Source organism: Neolamprologus multifasciatus, chromosome 20 (genome assembly GCF_963576455.1).
Source record: "Neolamprologus multifasciatus chromosome 20, fNeoMul1.2, whole genome shotgun sequence".
Taxonomy (NCBI): Eukaryota; Metazoa; Chordata; class Actinopteri; order Cichliformes; family Cichlidae; genus Neolamprologus; species Neolamprologus multifasciatus.
In genome coordinates, this window is record NC_140458.1 from 18,199,539 (window position 1) to 18,223,597 (window position 24,059).

General features: G+C 37.4%; 1 protein-coding gene across 1 annotated transcript in view; it reads right to left on the reverse strand.

Moving 5' to 3' along the window:
* Positions 1-18,122, reverse strand: part of foxp3b (forkhead box P3b) — a 28,479-nt gene extending 10,357 nt beyond the window's left edge. The window contains exons 1-6 of the mRNA XM_085145102.1: positions 17,513-18,122; positions 17,063-17,222; positions 7,067-7,188; positions 6,571-6,609; positions 3,446-3,536; positions 2,806-2,974 (exon numbers count right to left, since the gene is read on the reverse strand). Coding sequence (XP_085001228.1) covers positions 2,806-2,974; positions 3,446-3,536; positions 6,571-6,609; positions 7,067-7,186 — 419 coding nt within the window. The 5' untranslated portion in view covers positions 7,187-7,188; positions 17,063-17,222; positions 17,513-18,122. The remainder of the gene's footprint in view (positions 1-2,805; positions 2,975-3,445; positions 3,537-6,570; positions 6,610-7,066; positions 7,189-17,062; positions 17,223-17,512) is intronic.
* Positions 18,123-24,059: the final 5,937 nt, after the last annotated feature.

Consider the following 24,059-nt stretch of genomic DNA (forward strand, 5'->3'; position numbering starts at 1 on the left):
ACCAGCTTCCAGTTTGGATTCGGGAGACAGACACTATCTCTACTTTTAAGATTAGGCTTAAAACTTTCCTTTTTGCTAAAGCATATAGTTAGGGCTGGACCAGGTGACCCTGAATCCTCCCTTAGTTATGCTGCAATAGATGTAGGCTGCCGGGGGATTCCCATGATGCATTGAGTTTTTCCTTTCCAGTCACCCTTCTCGCTCACTATGTATTAACAGACCTCTCTGTATTGAATCATATCTGTTATTAACCTCTGTCTCTCTTCCACAGCATGTCTTTTATCCTGTCTTCCTTCTCTCACCCCAACCGGTCGCAGCAGATGGCCGCCCCTCCCTGAGCCTGGTTCTGCCGGAGGTTTCTTCCTGTTAAAAGGGAGTTTTTCCTTCCCACTGTCGCCAAAGCGCTTGCTCATAGGGGGTCATATGATTGTTGGGTTTTTCTCTGTATCTATGAAGCGCCTTGAGGCGACTTTTGTTGTGATTTGGCGCTATATAAATAAAATTGAATTGAATTGAATTGAATTGAAAGACATAAAGGCCTAGATGACCTCTATTTTTTTATTTCTAAATTAAGACAAACTGAAGTTATTGTACTTGGACCTAGAAGTCTCCAGTCTTCCTGGAAGACAGCGACTCATCTTAGAGTTATTTTTGATCACGATATGCCTTTCGATATTAACACTAAACAAAGATCTAGAATCTTTGTTTAACAAAGCAGACAAAGTAAAACTAAAAAGCTAGTTCACACATTTGTTACTTCTAGGCTGGACTACTGTAGTTCCCTGTTATTAAAGCTCACTGAAAAACCTTTGATCTAAATTTCTGCAGAAAAAGTGCTGACAGGAACTAGAGAGAGCATACAGCAGGTAAAGTAAGTACTGAACACTTCACAAAATAATTTCTAAAGGTGCTGTTGAGATAACATTCTCACCAGATGTCAGTAACAACCATTCCAAAAACATGCAATGAAATAAAACCATATGTCAGTAGATGTCCATAAATGAAGACATATGTAATAATAAGAAATGAAACATGAGTATGAAACACAGTGAAATGTATTTAATACTTCATAGAAGAGCATTTTTCAGGTCAGGTGACTGACTGGGCCATTATAGCAGCTTTATTTTCTTTGGCTGAAACCAATTGACAGCTTCCTTGGATGTGTGTTTGGGATCACCGTCTTGCTGAAATGTCCACCCTTGCTTCATCTTCATCATCCTGGTGGATCGCAGCAGATTGTTGTCAAGTTTACCTCTATATATTTTTCTTTGAATTATATGAAGCGTGCCAGTGCTAAATGCAGAAAAATAGCCCCACCCCATGATGTTCCCACAGCCAAGCTTCATTGTTAGTATGGTGTTTTTGGGGAGCTTTTCAGTGCGTTTTGACCTGCAGACATTGCATGTATTATTATTATTATTATTATTATTATTATTATTATTATTATTATTATTATTATTATTATTAAACAGTAGCAGTGACAGTCAGCAGTGGTGAGCATGCATACATGGCATACGGCCATGGCAGTTGAGTGCATTACTTATTGTTTTCTTTGAAACAATAGTACCTGCTGATTCTCTTGCACAACTCTGCTGATAACTCTTTTCACTCCTCTGTCTGAAATCTTGCAGGAAGCGCTTGTTTGTGGCCAGTTTATGATGAATGATGTTCTTTTCACTCCTGAATTATGGCCCCACAGTGCTCACTTGAACCTTAAGTAGTTTAGAAATTCTTCAGTAGTCAGTGGTACATATGCTGCAACAATGTGGTTGTGAAGCTCATTCGTTTTACCCATCATGAGATGTTTCTTGTATGACACCTTGGTAATGAGACACCTTTTTATAGGCCATCATTTGGGGCCGAACCAGCGCTGATATTTATTTGTAGTGGCTCATTACTAATTACTCATAGATTTCAGCTGATTCATTCCATACTGTTTTCTTCATGTGTTCAATACTTTTTTCCTTTTTGTCATTTTTCATTATTACACATAAGTTAATTTAATTGCATCTATTGTTCAATTTGCATGTGTGGATTGGATGGATTGTTACCAACATCTGGTGAGAATTTTATGTCAATAGCACCTTAAGAAATATACTTACTTAGAAAATTGATGAATTGTGTTCAATACTTGTTTTACACATTGTATGTTTCCCATACTGGCTTCTCTTCACTGGCTCTCTATTAAATCAAAAATCAAATTTAAAATCCTTCCTCCTTACATACAATAATAATCATGCCCCATCTTATCTTACAGTAGAGCATGCTGCTCTCAGACTGCAGGCTTACCTGTGTGTATTTAACAGTAGAATGGGAGCCTTCAGCTTCCAGGACCCTCTTCTGTGGAACCAGCTCCCAATTTGGATTTAAGAGACAGACAGCCTCTCTGCTTTTAAGATTAGGCTTAAAAGGCTGGATTAGGTAAATTTAGTCGCCTGCAGCTGGGGGGACACTCACCTCTTTCCACTATACACCACTACTGCATGTCATGAAATTTTGTCTTCTTTTTCCCATCGTTGATTTCCTGACCTGTCTCTCTATGCTTCCCTGGTCTCTTTTCTTTCTCCTTACCCCAACTGGTTGCAGCAGATGGCTGCCTCTTCCTGAGCCTGCTCCTGCTAGAAATTTCTTCCTGTTAAAGGCGAATTTTTCTTTCCCTTTATTGTAAAATACTACTCATGGGTAACTGTCGGATAGTTGGAGTTTTCTCTCTTAAATTGTAGGGTCTTTATTTTTACAGTCTAAAGCACCTTTGAGATTTGGCACAATGTAAATAAAATTGAACTGAACTGAATTCATTGTTACCCGTCATGAAGCCGGGCCTCAAGAGAGGTCTGCTTTTGAATGTCTCCCCTCCTCAAGGAGAGGAAATGATGGCTCGATGTGGGAGAAGAGCCCATGTGAGGTGAAGGTTCCTGAAGAATATGGCATGCATCCACCTCTTCCTTGCAAATGGAGACTGCTGCACTGCTTTCTGGATGCACCAGGGGAAGAAAAGATTGATGTAGATTCTTGCCATACAAAGTGAAACCTAATACTATATGCTACTGGTGCTACACTACCTAACTGGTATATTACTATACTAAAAAAATTCTTAAGACCTAAAATAGAGCACCAGCATCTTACACTCAGCAAGTCATAGAATTTACACATTTGTCACAATGTCATAAGAAGCAGAGAAAAAAATCCTACACTTAATTAAAAAAATTAGCACATAACACTTGTAAACAAACAAACAAACAAAAAAATCCTTAGTTTCAGTATTTCATATGTTGTTTTTTTGTTAAATATGGAGCTTACAAGTTCTGCATTTTTAATACATTCTGTATTTGTCTCTATAAGTTTATCTTTTACTTTAGAGAACAATTGTAAGACGATTTGCATGCATTAAATGGAAATCGTCTTCTCCTAAAGTAAAGCAAAAGACATTTAAATATCTGTATACCACGTCGTTGCCTGTAAGCGACTGGGGAAACGTGACGCAGAACTGATGGTCTCTGCTGCTTCTGTCTAATGTCTTCCATACTGCTCCAGCACTGGAAAGAAAAAAGTATTGATATTGTTTTGGCTGTAACATAATACAGTTTCCTTTTAATCGCTAGGCCTCATTCAAAAACATTTTTTATTTGTTTTTTTTATTATTAATTTTTAGGAAGAAGTGATGTTTAACATTTAATAGTTTAATTCAATTCAATTCAATTTTATTTATATAGCGCCAAATCACAACAAATGTCGCCTCAAGGCGCTTCATAGATACAGAGAAAAGCCCAACAATCATATGACCCCCTATGAGCAAGCACTTTGGCGACAGTGGGAAGGAAAAACTCCCTTTTAACAGGAAGAAACCTCCGGCAGAACCAGGCTCAGGGAGGGGCGGCCATCTGCTGCGACCGGTTGGGGTGAGAGAAGGAAGACAGGATAAAAGACATGCTGTGGAAGAGAGACAGAGATTAATAACAGATACGATTCAATACAGAGAGGTCTGTTAACACATAGTGAGTGAGAAAGGTGACTGGAAAGGAAAAACTCAATGCATCATGGGAATCCCCCGGCAGCCTACATCTATTGCAGCATAACTAAGGGAGGATTCAGGGTCACCTGGTCCAGCCCTAACTATATGCTTTAGCAAAAAGGAAAGTTTTAAGCCTAATCTTAAAAGTAGAGATAGTGTCTGTCTCCCGAATCCAAACTGGAAGCTGGTTCCACAGAAGAGGGGCCTGAAAACTGAAGGCTCTGCCTCCCATTCTACTTTTAAATACTCTAGGAACAACAAGTAGGCCTGCAGAGCGAGAGCGAAGTGCTCTAATAGGGTGATATGGTACTACAAGGTCATTAAGATAAGATGGGGCCTGATTATTTAAGACCTTGTATGTGAGGAGCAGGATTTTGAATTCAATTCTGGATTTAACAGGAAGCCAATGAAGGGAAGCCAAAACAGGAGAAATATGCTCTCTCTTTCTAGTCCCTGTCAGTACTCTTGCTGCAGCATTTTGGATTAACTGAAGGCTTTTCAGTGAGTTTTTTGGACATCCTGATAATAATGAATTGCAGTAGTCCAGCCTGGAAGTAATAAATGCATGAACTAGTTTTTCAGCGTCACTCTGAGACAGGATATTTCTAATTTTAGAGATGTTGCGCAAATGGAAGAACGCAGTCTTACATATTTGTTTAATATGTGCGTTGAAGGACATATCCTGGTCAAAAATGACTCCAAGGTTCCTCACAGTGTTACTGGAGGCCAAGGTAATGCCATCCAGAGTAAGAATCTGGTTAGATACCATATTTCTAAGCTTTTCAGCGCCGAGTACAATGACCTCAGTTTTATCTGAGTTGAGAAGCAGAAAGTTAGTGGCCATCCAAGTCTTTATGTCTTTAAGACATTCCTGCAGTTTAACTAATTGGTGTGTGTTATCTGGCTTCATGGACAGATAGAGCTGGGTGTCATCTGCATAGCAGTGAAAATGTATGCTATGTCTTCTAATGATGCTGCCTAGGGGAAGCATGTATAATGTAAACAGAATTGGTCCTAGCACTGAACCCTGTGGAACTCCATAATTAACCTCAGTGTGTGAAGAGGACTCTCCATTTACATGCACAAATTGGAGTCTATTAGATAGATATGATACAAACCACTGCAGTGCAATACCTGTAATACCTACAGCATGTTCTAATCGCTCTAATAGGATATTATGGTCAACAGTATCGAATGCTGCACTAAGGTCAAGAAGGACAAGCACAGAGATGAGTCCACTGTCAGAGGCCATAAGAAGATCATTTGTAACCTTCACTAAAGCTGTTTCTGTGCTGTGATGAACTCTGAAACCTGACTGAAACTCTTCAAATAAACCATTCCTCTGCAGATGATCTGTTAGCTGTTTGACAACTACTCTTTCAAGGATTTTTGATATGAAAGGAAGGTTGGAGATTGGCCTATAATTAGCTAAGACTGCTGGGTCTAGAGATGACTTTTTGAGTAAAGGTTTAACTGCAGCCACCTTGAAGGCCTGTGGTACATAGCCGATTATTAGAGATAGGTTGATCATATATAAGATCGAAGAATTAATCAATGGCAGGACTTCTTTGAGCAGTTTTGTAGGAATGGGGTCTAAAAGACACGTTGATGGTTTGGAGGAAGTAATTATTGAAGTTAACTCAGAAAGATCAATTGGAGAAAAAGAGTCTCCAATATTACAAATCCAATGTTACAAATATTTGTTTACTAACAAATATTTGTAACAAACTGTTGCCCATTTGTTTCTGTGAATTATAGCGAATGACTAATGTCCTGCATACACTATTTAATCACGTGACATAAAAAAATGTAGTTAAATCCTCTTTTTTTGTGTGTCATGTATCAGGATGAGTGCATTCTGAGATATCATCATTTGTACAATCAACACTCTTATAATTGCAGATATATATGTAAATGTTATATTTTTAATGAAAAATGAAATTCTCATTAGGTTCTTTTCATATAGGGGTTTTAGGGTTATTCCAATGAATCCAAGCTCTGGAATTGGAATTGTCCAACTGGACAAATCTGGGATTTTACAGTAGAAATAATCACAGGTACAGACTAGTAAAATGTGTTTATTTTCATTGTTATTTTCTGTAATTTCCCTGACCAGCAGGGCAGTATGCAGCAGGGCGTGAAGTTTTCAACTAGATTAGGCCCAAGCACCCCTGTAGCCTCATCAGCTGATTTTAAATCATCAGTTTTTTGAGGTTTCCCTACTTTCCTTGATGACTGAGTGCCATCACTTTGCTTCATCTCAGCTAACTAGACTCGCTGAACCTGATTTGTTGTATTGTGCTCCTGTTGGTGGCTTCTGGAATTATCTGAGAAATCATAGAGCTTCCTTTTTTGGTAATTTTACAAACTGTCTAAGAAGTCAGTCTTTCAACTTTACTGACTGAAATTTGTGTGTATTATTATAAATGTTAGTGTGCTTAATAAATTCATTAGACCACCTGTCATAAAAACAAGAAAACACAAATAGTAATTTGTCAGAAATGAGTTTAAACTAAAAATTATTCTTATTTATTAGGCAAATAACAAACTCAACTCACAGTTTTAGATCCAAATTTGAGCCGGCACTCTGGACTTGCCTGAGATGTCAGAAATTAATCATACATGTGCATTAACATTTTTTCTGCTTTTTTCTGAAAGTTCATGCAACAATAATTTAAAAATAATTATAATAAAGAAACATATAACTTTTTAAAATAAACATTATCTAACATTATATCCAGTGTATACAGTTTAACCAACTCCTACAGCTCCCAACTGGAACATAAAAAATGCAGATTTTTGATAATAATAAAACATCATTAAACTTTCTCTTGTTTATTTTAAGCTTATTTTCACAGACACTATAATAATCAATTTCATAAATCCTTCTTTCCAAAAAGCTTTGACGCTGTGCACAATTTAAACACTGACACAAGACAAATCACGTTTCCTAGTTTCAAAGTTTGAAATGTCATCTTTGTATTGTTTATGTTGCGTAGGCTTTAAATATTTAGTAACTGAAGTTACTGAATATGGTTTCATTTACTTCCACACTGCATCTGAATTTTGATGAAACACAGACATGGGTGGCTCTGCCATCTGTTTGATGCTGTCAAGTTGGCGTTCGACTTTTTGCTGTCCAAATTTCATGTACTCATCAGAAGTCTCTGGCATTTCTTAAGACACAGAAGACACATTAATGCCTCACTAGAAAGACTTTAAAAACCACATTTTATCATTGAAGTTTTGTCATTTTCTCTACTCCACGAGGGTAGATTCAAATGCTACAAATAAGTGAAGTGTGTTACAAAATGTTCCTTTAATTTAATATATCTGGGAGACATACTGATATATAAACAAACTCTGGCTATTATCTGTAGAATTAACACATAATAACAGTGAAAGAAAACTGCAGGTCTGAACAAGTTTTAAATCACTGCACTCCCATTGTTAAATATTAGGTGTGGATTCTTTTCTTTAGTTGCAAGCATCCTAATAAGATGCTAAGAAGCTGGGTTTTGTTTAAGTTTGAGTGATCAAAGATTCAAAGTGCTTGGAACTTCTTCAGAACTCAAAGAACTCAAACCACCAAAGTTTTTTTAATAGCTATGTAAAACACTATTTATTATTTAATCATTTTTAGAATGTGTCATGATTCTAACGGCAGTCATATGACTTACACCATTCTGGCTTGGGCAATGCCCAGCTTAACAAGTTCTGCAACAAATGTTGGGGAACCAGGTCATATTAATGAAAATAGACTACTGGAATAAGAAACACTGACAAGGACAGAGAACATGGAATTGATGGAGTGCTACTATAAGGACTGTTTACAACAGGAGAGGTTACATGCAAAGCATATAGGAACTTTGGATGAGCAGAATACCAACGTCCACACTGATCAAGAAGCACGTGGAAGGTGAGTGCTATAACATCAACAAAGGAAATATAATATCAACACTAGAAATACAAAGACTACAGCAAAGTGGGAACAATACTGAGCAGTATGGCTGTTTGGTTGAAACAAGATCACTACACAACCAATGATAAGCCTTGCTCATCTCAATGAGAAAGTTCCTAGAGGACAGGAAATCAGTCAATTACACATCTATATACTCAGCTGGATCAGCAGCATCAGGAGACAGATGCCCATGATGTCAAAACATGATCACCATTTCCACAGAGGCAGGAGTCACCCCAAGCTAACAGGACCCAAGTGTCAGACCGTGCAAAGGTGCCCTGGAGACTTTTTAGCACACAGCAGTGGGACAGGTCTGGACTGGGACAGAAAAATTTGCTCTGATATTTTTGGTCCAGGAGGCCTACAGCCGATTGTCCAGTTTAATATGTGCACATATTTGTCAAAGCAATAGTAAAGATGAGTAGCACAAGCAAAAATGTGAAATAGAAGAGAATACGTAGGTCAAAGTAACAAAACAGGCAGTAATGAAAATGAATGAATGAAGATTATGCTGCTCTCACCTCTAAATTTAACAAATCAAACTCCCAAAGAAAGGGTTGCTCCTGTGTGTGGGCATTTTTACAAGCAGCCAGCTGAGCACAGCCAGCAAGAGGATTACCTCAATGTGACTTCAACTTCCAGAGGGAAAGCCTCTGATGTCTGCCTGTGCTTATGCACCCCAAAGCAGTTCAGAATACCTTTGGAGTCTTTGTGTCAGATCCTGGAATGGGTTTAGGATAGGGAATTTACCTCAGAAGTTAGGAAGGTATTGTGTTGCAGCAGCCCATTAAATATAAAATACAAAAATGACACCTCGATAAATCAAAATATGATATGATACACTAAGAAGCTTAAATATCAAATTATTGTAGGTGCAGTGGGATGAGTTGGTAAAGAGTTCCTGTCAGTCACTGACTTTGTTATATGAGGTCTTATATCTTGGACACTCAGCTAAAGAGAGGAGCAGAACTTTCAACTGAGTTGCCAACTGAGTTGCATCCAACTGGCAGGCACAGCTGCCAGTCAGACCTGCAAAGTAGTGAGGTCTGACAGAGTCCCCTGTCCATATGGTCTTTAACTCTGACATTCAGAAGAATTTCACCTGTATCTCAGGCAAGTGTTGGAAGTCTGCAACTTCCTTGCTGGAGGAAGTACAACCTAAAGAATTGTGGGAAGCCACGTCAGTTAAACTGAAAAAGGTCACTGGGATAGGTAAGAAATCCCCTTGTGAAAAGGAGCCACATTTGGATGAGAGTCATCCCAAGTTACCAAAGGCTCTGGATACTCTGGAGCTTATTTAGTGGGCATGCCTCTTCAGTGTTTTGTGGAGGTGCAGACTGGAGCCCTGGTTGGTTCTGATAGTCAAGAAGAATACCAAATTAGAGGTATCACGGCCACTTAATCATCCACTTACATACTTCTATGATCAAAGTGAGAGCTGGGCCCTCATGCTTGGCACAAAATCAACCAAATTTTCAGTGGGTACTGGACTCTCCCATGGTTGTCCCTTGTCTCTAGTCTGTGACATCCATGCACAGGAGGGAACTCCATAGCGCTCCTACCATTTGTGAGTCTTGTGCTTATTTCTGGCTTCTAATTTTGTTGAACATCTGATGTTTAACGACATCAGATGTTCAACAAAATTAGATTTACAGATTTACACATCAGATTTACAGATTTACAGGCTCTGCCAGTCTTGTATTTTCAGAGACACATGCCACAGTCTCTTCCCCCATTGACAGACTCCACTGTCTTAGACTACAGATATCTCTTTTGTTCTAAAGCTCCACTGTGAGGTGAAGAATCATTTTAACCAAAACTGCTGCATGTAAAGAACTGGATCAGATAAAATACTCAGACCAGCCATCAGGCATCAACAACCAGGCTGTTTTCAATCACATTTCATTCTGACTGAACTTCACTAGACTGTCTTGAACATGACTACATGCCGAAATGCTTTGAATTTCTGAGATAGTTTGATACATTAAGTGTTACAAGTACCACTTACATATATTGAGTAACCACAGTCAAAAGTGAAATGAAATGTAATTATAGCAATCCTCAAAAAAGCTAAGCTACTTCATGAGTAAGTTCCATTTTTATTAGACTTGATTTTAAAGAGAAAATGTCAGACCTCTGGTAGAGGACATGAGACAACTTTAGGAGGACCTACACATAAACACACTGTGTGTACGTGCCTGCCCATATGGAAAAGAAATAGTAAAAACATATATGATTTACTCATGAAAGTGGCCACTTTCATGAGTAAATCATATATAAATCATGTAAGGCTTACATGATTTACTCATGAAAGTGGCCACTTTCTCATTACTTTCATATATTGTTTTAGTAAGTATCCAAAACATACAAGTTTCATTATATAATTTTTCAAGGGATCTTATATGTGTTTTCACTCTTGTATGCTTTTCATACAAGTTTCATACAAGACAGATACAAACTTTATAAGATTTATATATATCTTTTCCATATGGGTGTGCTCAGTTATATTTAACAGAGACTGTTAAATCCTTGAAAGAGTAGTTGTCAAACAGCTAACAGATCATCTGCAGAGGAATGGTTTATTTGAAGAGTTTCAGTCAGGTTTCAGAGTTCATCACAGCACAGAAACAGCTTTAGTGAAGGTTACAAATGATCTTCTTATGGCCTCTGACAGTGGACTCATCTCTGTGCTTGTCCTTCTTGACCTTAGTGCAGCATTCGATACTGTTGACCATAATATCCTATTAGAGCGATTAGAACATGCTGTAGGTATTACAGGTATTGCACTGCAGTGGTTTGTATCATATCTATCTAATAGACTCCAATTTGTGCATGTAAATGGAGAGTCCTCTTCACACACTGAGGTTAATTATGGAGTTCCACAGGGTTCAGTGCTAGGACCAATTCTGTTTACATTATACATGCTTCCCCTAGGCAGCATCATTAGAAGACATAGCATACATTTTCACTGCTATGCAGATGACACCCAGCTCTATCTGTCCATGAAGCCAGAGAACACACACCAATTAGTTAAACTGCAGGAATGTCTTAAAGACATAAAGACTTGGATGGCCACTAACTTTCTGCTTCTTAACTCAGATAAAACTGAGGTCATTGTACTCGGCGCTGAAAAGCTTAGAAATATGGTATCTAACCAGATTCTTACTTTGGATGGCATTACCTTGGCCTCCAGTAACACTGTGAGGAACCTTGGAGTCATTTTTGACCAGGATATGTCCTTCAACGCACATATTAAACAAATATGTAAGACTGCGTTCTTCCATTTGCGTAACATCTCTAAAATTAGAAATATCCTGTCTCAGAGTGACGCTGAAAAACTAGTTCATGCATTTATTACTTCCAGGCTGGACTACTGCAATTCATTATTATCAGGATGTCCAAAAAACTCACTGAAAAGCCTTCAGTTAATCCAAAATGCTGCAGCAAGAGTACTGACAGGGACTAGAAAGAGAGAGCATATTTCTCCTGTTTTGGCTTCCCTTCATTGGCTTCCTGTTAAATCCAGAATTGAATTCAAAATCCTGCTCCTCACATACAAGGTCTTAAATAATCAGGCCCCATCTTATCTTAATGACCTTGTAGTACCATATCACCCTATTAGAGCACTTCGCTCTCGCTCTGCAGGCCTACTTGTTGTTCCTAGAGTATTTAAAAGTAGAATGGGAGGGAGAGCCTTCAGTTTTCAGGCCCCTCTTCTGTGGAACCAGCTTCCAGTTTGGATTCGGGAGACAGACACTATCTCTACTTTTAAGATTAGGCTTAAAACTTTCCTTTTTGCTAAAGCATATAGTTAGGGCTGGACCAGGTGACCCTGAATCCTCCCTTAGTTATGCTGCAATAGATGTAGGCTGCCGGGGGATTCCCATGATGCATTGAGTTGTTCCTTTCCAGTCACCTTTCTCACTCACTATGTGTTAACAGACCTCTCTGTATTGAATCGTATCTGTTATTAATCTCTGTCTCTCTTCCACAGCATGTCTTTTATCCTGTCTTCCTTCTCTCACCCCAACCGGTCGCAGCAGATGGCCGCCCCTCCCTGAGCCTGGTTCTGCCGGAGGTTTCTTCCTGTTAAAAGGGAGTTTTTCCTTCCCACTGTCGCCAAAGTGCTTGCTCATAGGGGGTCATATGATTGTTGGGCTTTTCTCTGTATCTATGAAGCGCCTTGAGGCGACATTTGTTGTGATTTGGCGCTATATAAATAAAATTGAATTGAATTGAATTGAATTGAAGTTAAAAATAATTAAGTTAAATTCAATTAATAATATTACAACAAATCCTGTCTCTAGGTTATTCAACTGTTTGCTAAAAACCCTGGAATAAACAAGTCAGAGTAAAAGATTGCTGACAATCTTCCTACTTGGACGATACTTCAGGGATTTTGACACCTTTTGTGCCACAAAATGATACATTTTTATTGTATTTCTACCTTTTGATTCTGCATTAAGTAGGAACACATAGAAAAGCAAAAAAGTTTGAATGTAATCTCAGAAGCGTGTGCTTGTGTGAAAAGTCTCCAGGCAATGAGAATCAAGCATTTAATACAGCCATGAACACATTAAAGGCTCAAGTATGTAAAGTCTTTCCTGCAGCAGGCTGTGGTTGTTCGCAGGTGCTCGCTCTCTCGCTCTCTCTGTCTCTCTCACACACACACACACACACACACACACACACACACACACACACACAGATAGCATCAACAAAGAAGTCTACAGAGCGAGTGGGAAGCTGTTCTACTTTCTCTACTGTTCATGCTGCATGGTGACATATCACCTGCAAGCAATGGGACCTGCGTTTTTCAAATCAGACAATATTTTTCCTGGAGCAGCACTTCACTACGTGATACTCAGCAAATGTCTGAACGTTTTTTTAAAAACTGTTTCAAATCAATGTTGAAAAATACCGTCATTCATTTCACCCTTTGTTTATTTAATTTAAACCTTTTTAAAGTCCGTAGCTTGGTTACATGGTCATGGTTACAATAACACACACCTGGAAATATTGAATATTGGTCTACCCTTTAAAGTTCAGTGTTGATGGTTTTCACCCCCTCTCTCTTGTTATTTTCTGTCAACTCCAGAATTGATTTTTTTTGCCTCTTGTATGAACAGCCAACATATATGGCTTTTGTGTGTTATATCACTATGCCCTATAGCTGAATGTGTAAACAAATCTGGTAAGTGGAGAAATACACAGAACCACTGACAGTTCTGTGTCAGTGTTTCTGTGTGAAAGTGAGTCAATCACCATAACCTCTGTAAACAGCATTAAATAGATGGTTACAGAAGTTGTTATGGAACTGTACTTCATCTGGTTTTGTTAAAAATTAAAGTAAGAGCTAAATTTGAGTCACTGAACCTATTCTTTTGTGTTGTTGGTGCTTTTTGGAGCATTTTAATGGAATTTGCTGACTAAGAATAAAATGACTTGCTATGTAGTACTGGCCCGCCAGTGTTCACTTTTACTAAGTATAATGTATGGATGTGTGTTGTTGTTTCTTATGACATAAATCACTTTGGTTATATTTTTGCATAGAGTGGACACACTAAGTGGCAAAATTCAGACACTTGTCCAGTTTGTGGACCATGTAGGACAGTCGTGATACCAGTGAATAGACTGGTATCCTTTAGTCAAGCCTCTTTCACACACTCTTTTTTAGGCCTAAGCACTTTTAAGGTAACAGTCACGCACACTCATGCAGCTGCACTGGGGACAACTCAGGGTTCAGTACTTAACCAAGGATACTTGGACAAGAGGAGCTGGGAATTGAACCACCAGGATTTACATACCAAGTCACATATATGTTGTCTATTTAAGTTGCGATTAATTAAGTTACTCTACAACCTAGCAGCATGCTTGAGTTTTGACATCTTCTGTCTTTCTGTTCTTCTCTGTACTCCTTTCAAGTGGGTGAACTTGTGCCAAAAGCCCCTACAGTGTTAAAACCCAGTCTCAAAGATGAACATCTTGTTAAATATATTCTTTCCCCTTCTGCAAGTTCTGCATGTTCAGTTTGGGTCAAAAGACAGCATCATGATAAGTTACTGGGAAAATGAGTCAGTTTTTATAGGCATGCTTGATTTTTCACAAGCTTTCTCCTGAGAATGTTTAATACAGTCAGTGCCTCGGTATTTAAATTTCTAAGACATATCTTTGGTTTTAATTTCTTCCATATTTCCAGAAATACCACTGGAATAAATCTTAATAAATTACGTTGGCACAGGACTCTTATCGAAATGACATATTTTTCAGTGAAGCAAGTAATGTTTACAATCAACACGGAAATAAAGTACGCACATTTTTGGGGGGTCTGATCCTTTCTTTCAATTATTGTATCAGACTGAAGGGAAGCGTCTGTACAATGAGCCAAAACAGCGCACATACTGAATGTCTGATGCAAATGCACACCCACAACAACAGGAATTCAGTAGAAAGTAAGAGCAGCAGGTTTGTGGCTTCTCAGTGTCACCTTTCATTCTTGTTTTCTTTTTCAGCTTCATCTTACCTGGAGAGGACCATGATAGTCTGCATCTGTTTTGTCAAAGTGAGGAGAATTTTAGTCATAACCCCACACTAAATATAAGAGATATGATGCTTCATATTTGCTATTTCCTGTCTGGATATTTCATTCGGCCACATTATAGCATGGAAAGTTGCAGATGCCTCATACTGGTACTACTATGAATGTGTGGGTTTACTACTCTCATACTCCCATATCTGAAATAAAACTTCTCAATTACATTGATACATTGAAATCAGCGAGACTGGTGAAGGGTTAATCATTTGTATTAGTATCAGTAAGTACAATGATTTAGCATCTCCTTTTGTTTGCAAAGTTCCCATCTTTGCGTTCACATGAATTTGTCTGAAACACACTTGACAGTAAAAACAGACTTAATAACTGAATGTCAGATGATGTTTTAATATGTGAATGGGAGACTGGAAATAAATCCAGTGCGCTTTTATTCTCTGCCTGCCTCATAGAGCAGGCTGAATTTAAAAAAAAATAAAAAACACTAATAAAATCTTAAGTCAGGTCTTTTTCACATAAATGACTAACTGGTCAAAATTTTAGTCAACCCTTTCACATATCATCAGAAAGTCAGATTCTATTATAACAGACTCGTTATCTCAAGACATCAATCATCTTTATTTCAGTTTTCTATCAGAGTGGGTTTTCTTGTTCCTCTCAACCTTCAGACCAAGAGGTGTGATGCAGATAAACAGATCTAAAATGAACGGAGGAAAAGGAAGTAGGCCTACACAGAATATTATTGTCATGACTAAAGCTCTAGTTTTTGCACAATAGCACTGATAGCCTCATCACGGCACTAGATAGCACACACACACACACACACACACACACGCACACACACACACACACGCACACACACATATGTATATAACAGATGTGGAAAATTGCAAATGCTGAAGTGTTTGTATTCCTGATTCCTGCCGGCTGACACTATTCCATAGCTCAGCAATTATTAGAATATTATATAATGATTACAAGATTAATACATGATTTAGTATGCAGAAACCAGTATTGCATATTGCATATGTAAGATGTAAATATGACTATTTTTTAAAATATTAATGCCTTGAAGAGAATATTTGTATGAGGCATACCCTGATTTATAGAAACTGCACTACATTTTAAACATCGACTGTAAATTTCATGTGATTTCATGTTCAGTTAACACAGGGCTTTTAAGTCGATCCTCCCGTTTCGCTAGCTAGCATATAACTTGTGATTTCAGCAGTTCTATTGGTCAGTTAGCAATAAATCAGACTAAGATAGAAGAGCAGAATGAAATGTGTTATTAGAAAGATGCTCTAAGCCTTTCAAAGTGGTAATACACTCTTTACTACTGCACTGTTATTTCCTGGTTTCAGCTAACAAGATGGCTGCAGCTTTTACAAAAGTCTGGAGAGGAGTTTTCACCTTTGTGCCTTTTTTTATTAATAACTCTTGTAACTCTCCTCATCCATACGTCCAACGCTGTATACAAGTTTACAAGTTCCACAACAACACACCTCATATTGATAGAACAAAGAACATGCTCTGGGTTATGTTAGTCATTAAAAAAAAAAAAAAACATCTAATGTAATACAACACGCCAAAATCATTTCCAAACCAAACACACACACACACACACACACATACATTTAGCCAACACATAAATAAAACGTGTTTAATAAACATTATGAACGTCTCGATGTACTTGGTGCCACTAACGTGCAGTAAATGACGGAGGATGTCATTCTGACGCTAAAAGACTGAGAGTGAGGTAGAAATGAACTTTAATCATTTATTACATGAACACTAGGACAAAAAAGTCCAACTGAATGCTTCAGTCCCTGAGGGCACAATTGTTTAAAAAAAACAGAGTCATTATAATGGCCTGAAGAGTCCTCACTTCACAAAAAGTAAAGAACAAGATTTTTTCAATCTGTTTTGTATACTTTTAAATAAATAAATGTTAAATACATTTAAATACATTAAAAAAAAAAAAACATTAATATTTTATATGTTATGTATTGACCCTACAAATGAGAAGATAAAATCTCTGAAACTGAAATGGGCTCAGGTCTATAAAAAGAGAGAGCTCGGCCACACACGTCCCGCTGTGCAACAGGACCTCTCTGTCACCATTTGATTTACCTCATCGTGATCGTAAGCTTTAATAGTGCCAAATGTTTTAGTGTGTGCGTTTTTAAACTGCATGCATATATTAACATATCAAAGTTAAATGCACTGTAGTATGAAATCGTCACCTTTGATAAATCTCAAAATTATCATCTTAAATAGCTTCCCAAAGATTTCTGGGCCCTTCATCCTAACGAGATGCCCTCTCTGTTTTTGGTGTCTGTGTATCTGTGTATCTGTGTATATGCTGCTTTTGATAAAATTTTGATTTGAAATATTTGGACTGACTGTACATCCTTGTTGACTGAGTGTTGCCATCATCGCAAAGTTTTTAAAATATGCTCTGAACATCTCACTCTGCATTGAGTCCAATTAAATAACTTTTGAAAATTTATTGTAAAACAGTACGATTTGTGCTTACCGGAGAAGTGTATGCAGAACCTCCTCCTTGCCACAGTCTTCTTTTTCTCAGGTACTTCGAGGGAGAAATGATTCAAGGGGGGAGTAATTCCACAGGAAATATGGTTTTCAGCAACTACGACTTCAAGATGTATGACAGATAGACCTTATTTTGAGGAAGACTGCAAAGTGTGGTTGGCAACACAAGAAAAAGGTAAAAAAAAAAAAAAAAAAAAAAAAAAAGTTATATTTCACAAAAAACCCAAACAACCCAACAACAAAAAGAGGACATACAATTTTCAGCTTAATTTTTAATTTTATTCAGCAGCGCTGTGCTTTGTTGTTTTAAAGGAAAATATAATTAAATGTTAAATATCAGAATCAATCTTGGACATCTTGACCTGAAATAAATGTTTCTGGTACTGCTTTATGTACAAACACCAGAATAAAAAGATATGTGTTCAGCACTCACCTGACTATCTGAGAGCACGAGGACACATCAAAGCAGCACGACATCAACTTATATTTATACCCAGAGCAGGAGATGGGGGAATATAAAGCTCATGTAGTCAGCAAATCAAAACACACCAAGAAACTGCAACAAAAACATTTCCAAACTCTGCTCTGACAACCTAAAAAAATCTGTCTGTTGGAAAGTAAACCGTTTTATACCTGAGCAAGAAGTGCAAACGGATTTATGAAAGGTTCCGACAGTTTTGACAAAATAACAACTTTTTCCGTCTTCCCACATAGCTCACCTTCTTCTGTCCATTCTTTCACACAGGTTATGTCTTTATTCACCAGTCAACAGCACATCAGCATGACAGGTCTTTCAATTTAGGCTTGCACCAGAACTGCAATACAAGTGTGCAAATTTTAAAAAGTGACATTTAAAAGTGTTTTTCAATCTAAATCTATGAGGCACGAATGAAACAGGAAAAAAGTGAAAAACTGCTTTTCTAAGGAAGCACCTCTCTTCTTCTTAATGGACAATTTCAATGAATCAAACCCCAGCTTTGTATCTGCCTTCTGGGCATCCACTGAGTCTGGAAGGCAGACCAACGGCCCATCCGTGAGGCAGATATCTAAACCACATTGGGTCTTTGCAGCAAAATGCCAAAGAGCAGAATTCAAGTAAAAAAATTTATTAAAAAAACAGAAAGAAAAAAATCTAAAATTGTTTCATCACACAGAAGCATGTCACACAATCTGAAAATACATCTATATAAGTAATAATTCCTATTTTGTGAGTGTGAATCAGTTCTTCACTGGTTCAGGTTGGTGTGATATTCTTGAAGCCTACAGGACTCTGGACAGTGTGTCTATAACACTGGGACAGGGTTTTGGGTGAAGTTAAAAAAGCAAACACGTCCTGCAAAATGTCAGAGATTTGCATTTATTAGTTTAGTTTCTACATGGAATCAAGACCACATTCCTTGTTTATGTCTTAAAAGTAACACAAGAAGAATGCAGATTTTTAAAAATATTTCTTCAAATTTAAGTTAAAAAACTAAAAGTAGAGCTCATGAAATTGAAAATTGACATTTCGATTTACATCAGACTGTAAGTTAATGATGTGTGACTAGAAAATGTGTTTCCTTCCAGTAATAGTACATATATGTGCAGCATGGGAGTGCCGTCCATGCTTTATTTGACAGCTTACTCTAATCTATACAGCACTTTGTTGATCACTACCTGGAATTCCTGGTTTCTCTGAGCTGCTATGTCTGTTTATTGTCTCAGTGCTGGAAGACCACAGGCTTTTTTCCTGGTACCTACTATGTACATTCCTCTGTCTATCGTGAAAGTAAAGCAGTTAAGGTTCCAAAAAGCAGACCATTTCTGCTTGACGGGTTTTTCTTGTTTCCATCGATTTTCACACTCAACTTGAGGTCTTTCATTTCAAAAAAGAAAGTGTAGCCAGATGACAGCAATGAAAGGACTCAGCAGTTCCTTCAGGTCTGAACACTTGAAGGAACTGGCTTATTTGTCCTTCCTCAGTGATACAGATATCTGCTGAAAGGTATGGCTTTGCACGTACACCTGATGCTGCAGTTATACCTGAGCTCAAATATGAGTTAGTACCATCTCTTACTGTGTGAGTAATGTTCTCGTGTGAATATTGGCAGAGTGAGAAAAGCTTTGATGACTGTACTTTCTCATTCCACACATGTCATTGTGATGAGGTGAAAATTCTTTTTTTTTTTATTGTTTTTTTTTTTTGCTGACAAGCTTTTGTTCTGAGTACTGTTACTGATGATGTGTCTGTATGATTCAGAGCGAAAACATAAAAATATTGTTAGTATGTGTTAGTGATTCAGTTCTTCCTTCACAAATGTGTTGGATTTTAAGGCTGATTCAGCTGATTCAGTCCAGAATGGGGCTGACTGTGTGTTTCAATCGAGGTCAAATCCTACCAGTGTGAAGCTGACATTTTATAGTGAAAGTCCTGAATTCAGAATTTCAAAGAAATTAGATTTGGCATATTATCTCCTGTAGTTTAAAGTTTTGGAAGAACAAAATGCATGAATATATGAAGTATTTGCTCTCTCTGGTTCTCTACAGCTAGAAAAAGAAAAGCATTTTGACCTTTTAATTTTTAGGTCTGATTTTAAATCCAGCCCTCAAACACTGATGATTTTGAGTTATTTATTTTCACATCATTTTGTTCTCAACAAATTACACACCATATGTCATATTTTGTGATCCCTTAATTTCAGTTTGATTTCCAAATAGAAAACCTTTTGAGACACTGCCAAATAGAATATAAAACACTGCTGCATTACTTTGACTTTTTTCAGGTACAGTACCAGTGTCTTGGTAATGACAGTGTTTAAACCTTCACATCTAGAATATCCACTCTAACCAGCATTATTAAATTTGGCCATGGCACCTTTAATATGCAGAACCAGTCAGCACCTTATTTTCTTAGTGTAACCCAGGTAACCCTAACCCTGCGCGCGCGTGTGTGTGTGTGATAATACTTGTGGGTTATAGAGCAGTAGGACTGCTTATACATTTTGGGCATGTAAGGGTCATGCAGAGTCCCTAATTGAGCATCCACTCTGACAGCTGATCTATGATCTGCTTGGTTGAGCTAAAATATATACCTTTTTTTTCACTTGGCGTCTTAATTAATGAAAGTAATATCGTAAACGCAATAATATAATCTTCCATTTATGATGTCAGGAAGTCGAAGTGCAGTCATGGACGCATCTGGATTTGATCTGACTCAAGCAGGAATCATATACTCATACAAAGTAATATATTATGTAAGTCAGAGTTCAAATACAGTCATATGAGGTCACAGTTAGTCATGTTACATTTACCCACATACTTTCATATTATCTTATTTAATTCTATTGGCAGCAATGTTGGACTGTTATTGTGTTACTGTGTGCATTAACTTGGTGGCCGCTGGGATTAAAGCCAAATAAGATAAGAGAACTAGGAGGCCATCTTTAAATGAAGCCAAACTGTTTTCAGTTTTCTTACTAATTTCTGTGGCAGATGAGCTCAACTTAATCGTAACTAGGTAACTTGATAAAAAAGGTTGAACAGGATAAATAATGTTAGCAGGATAGGACAGACTAGATTTTCTCAGCTGTCATCTTAGAACTTTAGCTAGTATAGAGTGATTATTACTAACATGTCTAGTAGGCATAATTTATCAATATTTAGTATCTTTTGGTTTCCTTTGGAGTGAACACCGATTCTAACAGACCATCTTCTTGTCATCCATACACATAATGCTGCTGTAATAGAATTTGTTTAGTTAGATAGCAAACTGTGTCCGTGAGCATGCATTTGTCTTGTATATTAACACTATTCATTAGACCTTAAAGGAGCTTGATGTAGACTGAAGTTGGCCTACAAAACAAAAACCCTGCTGATCAATATATATTGTATGAGAAAAGACAAAAGGACATCATCACAGAAATCAATTGCAAAAGAAATACACACATTTTTTTTTTGCAAAAGAGATTTAAACTTTAATGACACAACCAAGTGATTAAATCAACGTTATAAAGAACAAAGTCTTAATTAAACATTGTACTTCCATAAATCTTTTCAGTGGACTTATGGTAATCCTACAAATACAGCACTCATAGTGTGATATATTTAAGTCTTTTCTACTTCTGGCTGTGTGACTTTCTGTTCTGTGCTTTTTGGTTGTCAGCAGCTGAATCGGTCATAATCGACCGCTCAGTGTTCTTGCTCTGTGTCTAAGCGCCTCTTTGGATGACAGAGTTAAAAAGAACTTGTTTTTCACTATAATGTAAAGGAGCTGGTTGGGTGGCAGTGCCAGTCTGTTTATATGAAAATTAATTTAGTAATGAATAATTACTTATTGTTTTTAAACTGCTCGGAAATATTATTTCCTTGTGTCAGAATGCTTGTTCTGTGTAAATCTGTAATCATTTCAGTATCAACAACCTCAAATGGTACATGAATAGATTTTTTTGAAGAGGAAGTATTAAAGCAGTAAGCGGGGGGAAAGCCCAGTAACATGCTGTATGACATTCTAACAGGTGTAAACAGCTCATTCTGAGGTTATTTTTTTGTGTTGTCAAAGGTCATCTAACCTAACAGAATGCCACTGAGGCACAACGGAAGCTCAAGAACCTTCAAAGCTTTATTTTCTTTAGAAGGTTTTGTCATTATTATTAACCTTATTAGGTAACCTGTGCCTCAGGACTGAGGCAGCTTTTCTCAGTTGTTTTTTTCTAAATTAAATTGATCACATCTGATGCAGTTATTTTTTTTTTAAATCCATCTTTATTTTAAAATTTCTGTTCAGTTCATTTAATTATTTAACTCATTTGTTACTTTAAACATAATCTGTTGCTTCAAGGTACAAAGTCTAACGTTTCAATACGCGTATTACATAAACATTACCATGCTGTGTAAACATATATATGCTACTACTTTTTGCATTGCTGTATTTGCTTCACCAACATACAGCTTATTAGTGGCAATACAGAAAAGAGAAAGAAGAGCAGATTGCTGTAGGTCATTTGTTTATTCCTCCATTATTATATCCTCCCTTACTAAAATAGAGTCTGTCTATAATTTTTAGGATATATAAAATATACCATTCATTGTGTACATACAGAAATGTCTTCTTTTTGGCTACTTTCAGAAAAAATAGGTCAGCAAACCAAATGATTAGACAAATTAGAGGGTAACACCGTCATTGCTGCTGCTGAGTTCAGCCAGTCAAATGTATATTACTCTTAGTTTGTCATGCCTGTAAGCAGTCAACACAACCAACCTGGGATGTCATAACTACAGAGAAAGAGACCTTCAGTGCTAAAGAGTCCATAATATTTCACTTTGACTTCTATGAAATAATTAGTTGTCTTAAAAATTATATTTTGATCAGGGAAACTAGAAAACTGTGAGCTATTACGTTTCATAAGTGACCTTTCCAAAACTGCTGATCAGTGTCACATAACTTAGACTAGACTTAGACTTTGCTGCTGTGAAATGCTTCATAAACCATATTCTCTGTGTGATGGTAGTGTAAAAGGAAAGTGCAAAAGTATGTGAAGAAGAACCACCAATCTAAGAAGAATGTTAGATGGATGTGGAAAATAAATGTGGTTGAACATTACACTGCATTTTACATTTTCCAGCCAAATCGCCTATTTACTCAAGAGCTGTGAAACGGAAGAAGTCTGAGTGACCATGGTCACCAGGTTCCACAGGCGGATTTTATAGCCATAAAGCTACCAGTTATTTTACAGAGGTATCTATAAAATAACTGGTTAGCCTGCTTTGAGCATTTTTGCCATTTTCAACTATGACTTTTATGTATCTGGATATGAGGAGTGAGGAGAAAATTAGGAAATATTCACTACTCAAACACAATGTCATATCAAACTGAAGTAAATTAAATCTGTACTCTGTTATTAGTTAATGGTACCAGTGTGGAAACTGAGACGCCGTTTTCCCCAAGGAAAAATGCAGCGTTTTGGAAACGCTCTCGAAAACGCATACATTTCAAAATCGAGCTGTCCTGTCACAGTGTGGACACTCAAAAACGCAGACTTTCTAAAACGATGACGCATTTTAGTCATGTGATGCAGCAGTCTGTCGCCAAAGTGCTTGCTCATAGGGGGTCATATGATTGTTGCGTTTTTCTCTGTATCTATGAAGCGCCTTGAGGCAACTTTTGTTGTGATTTGGCGCTATATAAATAAAATTGAATTGAATTGAATTGAACTATAATATCACAACAGCACTCTGAACTTCAATCAAATTGTTTCAGGTGATATGTATGATAGTAACAAGCTGTCAGATTTACTTTCACAGCTATATATATAAATAAATTATATATATATATATATATATATATATATATATATATATATATATATATATATATATGTATGTATGTATACTTAACGAGCAGTTAGCTCGTTAACGCGTTGACGAGGCCTGGGAGCTTGAGGGTCCAATGTTGTTTCTGAGATCTGCTGGTGCCACTTGCCTAGCTTGGGGGTCACTGCACCAAGTACACAGATTACTGCTGGGACCACTGTTACCTTCACCCTCCAGATAATCTTGAGTTTTCGTTCTTCCTGATGCTGCTTTCATTTGGTATACTTGCATCTACCACTATGACCGTCCTCCTCTGCTTGTCTACCACTACTATGTCCAGGTGGTTAGCCATTAGCCGTTAGCCACCAGTTTGTCCGTCTGTATCTTAGCAGTTATCTTGCTCTCATTTCTAGAAATCTGGCCAAATTTATTAAACACCCCAAAATATGACTATCCAGAGTTGGGACCAGGAAGCAGAGTTGCAGTCTTACACGTCACTCTGCAGCTTCTCTCCTCCTGCTATCCCCCCAAAACCTCATCTCTGTAGAGACTGTGTCAGCTCCCAAACAGACAAAAACAAAACCCTAAAAACCAGCAAAAAATGACTTAAATATAAAAAAAATCACAAAGAAAGAACAATACAGTATCCACATCTGAACCAAAGAGAAAAACAGTGAAATGAGGATTATTAA